The sequence below is a fragment of the Echiichthys vipera genome, assembly GCF_963691815.1.
Source record: "Echiichthys vipera genome assembly, chromosome: 17".
NCBI classification, from domain to species: domain Eukaryota; kingdom Metazoa; phylum Chordata; class Actinopteri; order Perciformes; family Trachinidae; genus Echiichthys; species Echiichthys vipera.
In genome coordinates, this window is record NC_139842.1 from 28434732 (window position 1) to 28441423 (window position 6692).

General features: G+C 40.9%; 1 protein-coding gene across 3 annotated transcripts in view; it reads right to left on the reverse strand.

The window, feature by feature from the left end:
• The window catches only part of LOC310959471 (SWI/SNF-related matrix-associated actin-dependent regulator of chromatin subfamily E member 1-like), a 21872-nt gene extending 17940 nt beyond the window's left edge, over positions 1-3932 (reverse strand). For 2 of the 3 annotated variants that reach the window (XM_083930834.1, XM_083930832.1), the window contains exons 1-4: positions 3885-3932; positions 3299-3355; positions 1067-1110; positions 411-509 (exon numbers count right to left, since the gene is read on the reverse strand). In XM_083930834.1, the coding sequence (XP_083786960.1) occupies positions 411-509; positions 1067-1110; positions 3299-3305 (150 nt within the window). In that variant the 5' untranslated portion in view covers positions 3306-3355; positions 3885-3932. Of the gene's footprint in view, positions 1-410; positions 510-1066; positions 1111-3298; positions 3356-3880 lie in introns of all 3 variants that reach the window. The other variant, XM_083930833.1, reaches the window with a different exon arrangement.
• Between the last annotated feature and the right edge of the window lie 2760 nt (positions 3933-6692).

The following is a 6692-nucleotide window of genomic DNA, read 5'->3' on the forward strand; positions in this document are numbered from 1 at the left end:
ACAAGAAAGTTGTAGTCTGTTCTGAATTAATTCATACTTTAAAAATAGTTGAATAGTTGAATATTTAAAAAAAATATAACCTACATCAAAGACAAATATGATGGTAAGAGCACAATTTGATCCAGTAATAAAGTGTTTGTAATTTGCAGGTTAAAATAGTTGATTTAAATATTAGATATTTATTGGGATCCTGGCTCAACAGTATTGAATAGTTTAATTTCAGCTGCGTCAACAAATTAAGTAACTTTAAACTGCCTGCTTTGAAAAGTCTAAAGTTGGGATTATTTTTAAAATGTTTTAAACCTGACCTTTACCATTATTATCATTATCAGAACAGCCTGTGCAATAGCCCAACCTTTAAAACCTCTTTGATACTCCCTCTGCACCAAATCCCTCCTTCAATTCATTACCCTGCTGGAGCCTCCGGAGCTCCCTCCCAGCCGGAGGTTGTTGTAGGCCAGATGACTGTAAGGGTTGTAGCCCACAAACCCTGGGGTGGAAGGCATTTGCTGATGGAAGACAAATGAGACAAAACACGAATGAGAAATGGCTTACAAACAAGAGGAGGAAGAGGGATAAACATAAATAAGTGAAAAGGGGGAAGCATGAAAATATATGTATCGTTTTGCTTGTTTTACATGATGTAATCATGCAAGGCAAAAAGGCAACTGGCTACTAGGTTAGCATTCATGTGAATGTTCATGTGAAAGCATCAAAACAAGCATGTTTACTCTGTAACTGTACCCATGTGCTAAATTCAGATTCACCTATTAGAACTGCATGAGGCACATTGACCCCTTCCACGCAAGACCTTAAATAAGTGGTGGTATGACAGGAAAATAGCAGGCGCGAGAGTGATGATGGAGAGCTTAACTTTGTGGCAACCTCTGTGTGTTCAGACAGAAATAAACTAAAAAAAAAAAAATTATAAAAATGCGGAGAGAGGGAATAAGACAGCAAGAAAGATCAATTAAAGGGAACCAAGAAAAGTGTATGGTGCCATTATGGTCTGGTTCGGCCACTAAACAGTAAATGCTGAGACTGGAACTATGACTTGGCCACTTACTGTTGTTGGGACAGGGGGAGGAGGAGGGGCGTAGGATGGGCGTTCTGTGCAAAAAGATCAAGAAAAAAAGAAAGAAATGTTTATACAAGTTTGTTTAAATTAAACAGTATTATATATGTGTGATTTAATATGCAAGTACAATTAAACATTTGATGGTACCAGTGACAAACCGGCTACTGGTTACTGCATCCTATTTGTGCAAGCACTGTGTTTACAGAAACAAACCAGTAACAGGAAATATGAAACACTACACTATAGATTTACTACCACTTCAAAACTTTCCTGCTCATTTTTTCTCTGCTCAGATTGCCAACTACAGACATCTGCTCTGAGTTCATCCCAGATTTTCTTTTCACTGACGCGCATGTTTTGTAATTTCCGATGTATTGTTTCAATAGCGTTCCATATTAAGATAATCCTGGAAGTAACTACACTAATGTCCTCCACACCAGTGCCAGACTCTCGCTGTCACAAACACTGTGTAGGAAAGGAGATCAGAGGATGAAGACATGAACACATTTCATTTACATAAGACAAAATATTTCTACATCCAGGGTTCCTACACCATTTCCAAAGTCAAATTCAAGCACCGCGTCCGCAAATGATAGCTTTAAAATGGCAAATGCAGGCTTGTGTTGTGCTGTGCACCTTAAAACTTGAAGTCGGAGATCCCCCCGGACCATTTAGCCTATGGCTCGGCTTGCAAGTGTGCAGCAGCCAGCGAGTGAGAGTAGCAGGCAGTGGCAGGCAACATAACCACAGCTAGCGAACAGAGAGCAAATTGCATGCGGAACAACAACATGAAACTGGAGTTTGCATACGTCCCCGTCATTCAAATCCCAAGTGTGGGATAACTTCGGATTCCAGGTTAATTACGAACATTGACAGGCATTTAAAAAGGCATCATCCAGGTATTACTGTCACTGTTGCTGTGAAAAAAAAACAAGCTGGATATCACAGCTCGCGACACTACTTCAACAACCCCTACCTGGGAATTCAAAACGGGCTAATGCCATAACCTAAGTTAATGCTCCAGTTGCAATTATTTAAATAGCATTTTATTTATTGGAGAATTGCAACGTTATACATTTTATTTGTATGTTTCATACTGGTAGCTAAAGCTGTTTAATTAGTAAACAATTAAACACAACAGTTAAACTGTTCATTCTGAAAAACAAGCAGAATGAACTGTACCTTAACTTCAAAACTGAGGTACGTACCGAACCGTGACTTAAGTGTACCGTTACACCCCTAAGCTTTGTCAACTTGTCTAAAAGTAAGAGAACAGCCAAACAACGTAATCTCATCTATAATGTTAAAGTTGTAATCTGTAAGAATCAAGATACTTTTTTTTTTGCGAAGGTGGTCGACTTTTGGACGGAATTACGACAGAAACAGGTCTTCTTGGTAGTGATATTAGTTGCCATAGTGAAGTCCTCCCTTGGTTTGAAGGGAACAAAATTTCTGTTTTTTCACGTTGTTTTTCAGCACCATTGCTTCCTGGTTTATTCTATTTAAGGGTCAAATGCGACTGACACGGAGTGGGGAGAGAGTGCGCAGACGCGAAACCCAATGGTAACCCGGTGTTGTGCCGTATTCAGCATCCCTGCCGTGAAACGCACCCCCTCGCATTATAGGTGATATTCTGGATCAGAAGGCGGTTGTTTCGACCTAAAGGAGTAGTTTATATACAGGTAACCCACAACGGTCAGAACATTGGTTACTTACAGCCTTTAAACTATTTTAAAGAGTTTAAAATCCCAAACTTGGATAATAGTGAACACAAAACAAAACCTTTTTGTATGTTCTGTGGAAATATACTGCAGCCATAATTATAAAATGAATTAAATGGATCTTTTATAATCCCAGCTTTTCTTGCAATTCATAGGTTCATAAACTACTCCTATAGGTTGATACAACCGCCTTCTGATCCAGAATATCACCTAAAATGCGAGGGGGTGCATTTCACGGCAGGGGTGCTGAATATGGCACAACACCGAGGAAGGGCTGTTTACGTGCATGAACAATCGGGGTATGGAGTAAGCCCTTACCCGTATATAATCGGGTTTATAAACTGCATGTAAACGCACTGTGTGCTGCTAGACAATCGGATAGCTCAGGAAAAAACCTGACTGGTTGCTTAACCAAGTCAATATTCCGGAAGAAGGAGGTTAAAGCCAGGCGAACAGAACAGGGTGGACGAGATACAGGATGTTTGTTAACGTTACTTACTTGACATCGTGGCAGGAGACTGGGCTAAGTAGAGCAGATTATTTTCATAGTGTTAACCTGGACAAGAAAACATGGACAAAAAATTAGCCAGATCAGATTAACTATAACCAATTCACTATTGTAATAAAATATTTGGGAGACAAAGTAGTAAAGAGACACCGATAAATGACTAACGATGTTAACGATGAATAATCACAATGGTTATCGGGAACATACACTGCCCGGCTGGGCCTTCAAGCCAAACCTGCTAACACAAAGACAATTCTCTTCATAACTATTTTGAGGAATATATCTAATTTAAATTGTTTCGAAGCAATTTAGACTAAAACAAAGAAAACGTACAAAACTAACGGGCATGCTTACCGCTTGACACTTCAGAAGTGTGGAACGCTTACCGTTAAAGCTAAGCTAACGAACAATACCAGCTACCGGTTACCTGGGGGTAATGAGCTAACGTTATCCTTACTAGCTAAATATCAAATGCTGAAACAAAAACATTCTAAATCCTTTTTACACAAACTTCACAAAATGATAAAAGTGTAAAAATGTCAAGTATTTGTGATGGACGCAACGTTAACATACTCACTCAATCTTCCTTTGTTCCTTCCGTAGGGCCGCTTTTTCCGCCTTTCACACACAACCCGGAAGTGTTACTGGTTGTTCTGGTCGGCGGAAATCATGTTTTCAGAATAAAAGCCCGTGTTTTTTTCTTCTTCTTTTTGAACATTGAACCATACAATTTCTCGAAGAGGACGTACAATCATAACAAAAACAAAAGAAAAAAATGATATTCAAGAAGAAGACAGGAAAAATACATATTTTTAAAATTAATAAAGGAAAAAGGAATAGGGGCGATGTATGTAAAAGTAAGTGAATTCAATAGACTTCTAAATAAAACACCAAGCACCTCAAATTTACAACATGGAGCGAGGACATGGAGATCAAAATGTAAGGTCACCATTCAAAACAACAATAGCTTAGAAAAGTCTGTACTTATCATATTTGCAATCCTGCTACAGTGCATCTTTTTCAGTGATGTAAAGAAAGGAGGGTTTACTAGGCTTTCGTCACTTGCAACAGTGGATTTGATATTTACCCTAAAGTAAAATAATATTTATCATGTCAGAAACAGATGTATTCAGATTATCCATACAAAATAGAATGTGAGATATCCAATTTCTTCCCAAAATCTTTGGGACAAAGGACATAAAAGAAACATGTGTTCTCAGGTTTCTTCATTCTCACCACAGAAGGTAAATTTGTCCACTTCAAATCTAAACCTTTTACGAAGAAATACAGACGTTGGATACATTTTATTTATTATCTTAAAATTAGTTTCTTTGACTTTTGGGGAAACGGGCCACTTGATATATTTGGGAAATGCAGTACAGATAAGGTTATTGACTCTGGGACGTGTAAATGTACCCTTCTATGTACCCTTCTTTAATTAAAAGTACTCAAATCGCTTTACAAACCTTTTTGAATTCTCGATGAAAACAATTGAAATTATACTACAACGTTTCTTAAGCCATAATGTTACTGTTACAATCCAATGAATCAGTTGCAAACATAATGCCTCTCCTAACCCAATAATTAATGAATAGAGATTTTTTTTAGTTAAGATGACTCTATTGTTTCATAGAGATGAAGCGTTAGGAGACAAATTCTGAGTAAACATCATCTACCGGATCTTGATAATCTGTCTGTGGAAACTAGACAATTTTATGGGAATTTTGCTTGCCTCAAAGTCACATTTTAGAAGAAGGTATAATCTGCCAAATTCGAAACATAACCTTGGAATATGAAACCACATGTAAATTGGCTGCGACAGAAGGTAGAGAAGGTACAGAGCACTGATTCAAAATCAAGGGCTTTAATACCACCTCCCCCCATCCACCATCAACACCTCTGTCGGTACTTGAGGGCACACTCACACTGTCCATCCGTACCGTGCCCAAACAGGTTTCACGGCTAAAGTCTAGTTCGTTTGACCAGTGTGAGGACAGAGCGATACGTTTGCACATGTACGAGCACGAGCTACGCACATGTACGAGCACGAGCACTAGGCCTACGGCGGTTCGAACGTCATTTTATGTGCGCCTGTTCGGACATAGAAAAAAAGGAAGGATGGACCATGCGGTGACATTGAAAACAATGGCTGCGAAAGGTTCACGTTAGTGTGATGCGGAGGTGGAGGGTTTACTGCAGATTTGGTCGGATGCAAATATTCAAAAACAGTTGGACAAGACTCACAAAAACTCCGAGGTCTATGGAAATATTTGTAAACAAAGCGACGCATCACAATGACGTCAATCAATGCGTGTGACACGTTACGGCGTGATTACGTATAGGCAGGCAAGAAGCATTCGCCGAGGCCCAGGCAGTGTGAGTACATGAGGGGGGGGGATCAAGTACCCTAAGGGTGCACTCACACTGTCCTTCTGGTCGGGGCCAAAACCGGTTTTTCAGCTAAAGCCTAGTACCTTTAAGCAGTGTGAGTGCACCCGTTCCGCGCATAACTGGCCGTCCACGGCCCGCTTGAAAGAGGTGGGCTTTAGCGGAGCCGTTTGCACATGTACGGGCACGAGCGTGCGCACGTGTACGAGCACGGGCATGAGCCCTACGGCAGTAGCGTTATGTCCGCCTGTTCGGACATGTAAATAGAAGGATAGACCATGCGCGGACATTTAACAACAACAACAATGGCGGTGAAAGGTTCACGTTGATGTGATGCGGAGGTGGAGTGTTTACTGCAGATTTGGTCGGATGAAAATATTCAAAAATAGTCGACAAGACGCACAAAAACTCAGAGGTCTGTGGAAAGATTTGTAAACAAAGCCACACACACGCGATCAATGCGTGTGACGTGTTACGGCGTATGGACAGCAAGAAGCATTGGCCGGCCCTGGCAGTGTGAGTACAAACGGGGCTGGGGCGCGGGGGGAGAAGGAGTGGGGACAAGGTGCGGAAGGACAGTGTGAGTACGCCCTAAAGCACAGGGCACGGTACGGACGGACAGTGTGAGTGCGCCCTGAGAAAGACGTTAACAGGCTTTGCTGCTGGGCTGGACTCCGTGTCTCCATCCTGCCTGAAGCATTGTGCAGGTCAGCTATCTCCAGTGTTCACGGACATCTTTAACTCATCACTGGAGACGTGCCACGTGCCAGCATGCTTCAAGGCCTCTACTATCATCCCAGTTCCCAAGAAAACAGGACCCACGGGATTAAATGACTACAGACCCATCACCCTGACATCTGTGGTCATGAAATCTTTTGAGCGCCTGGTACCGTCCCACCTCAAATCCACCACAGATTCACTCAATTCAATTCAATTCAATTCAGTTTATTTATAGTGCCAAATCATAACAAAAGTTATCTCAGGACACTTTACAGAG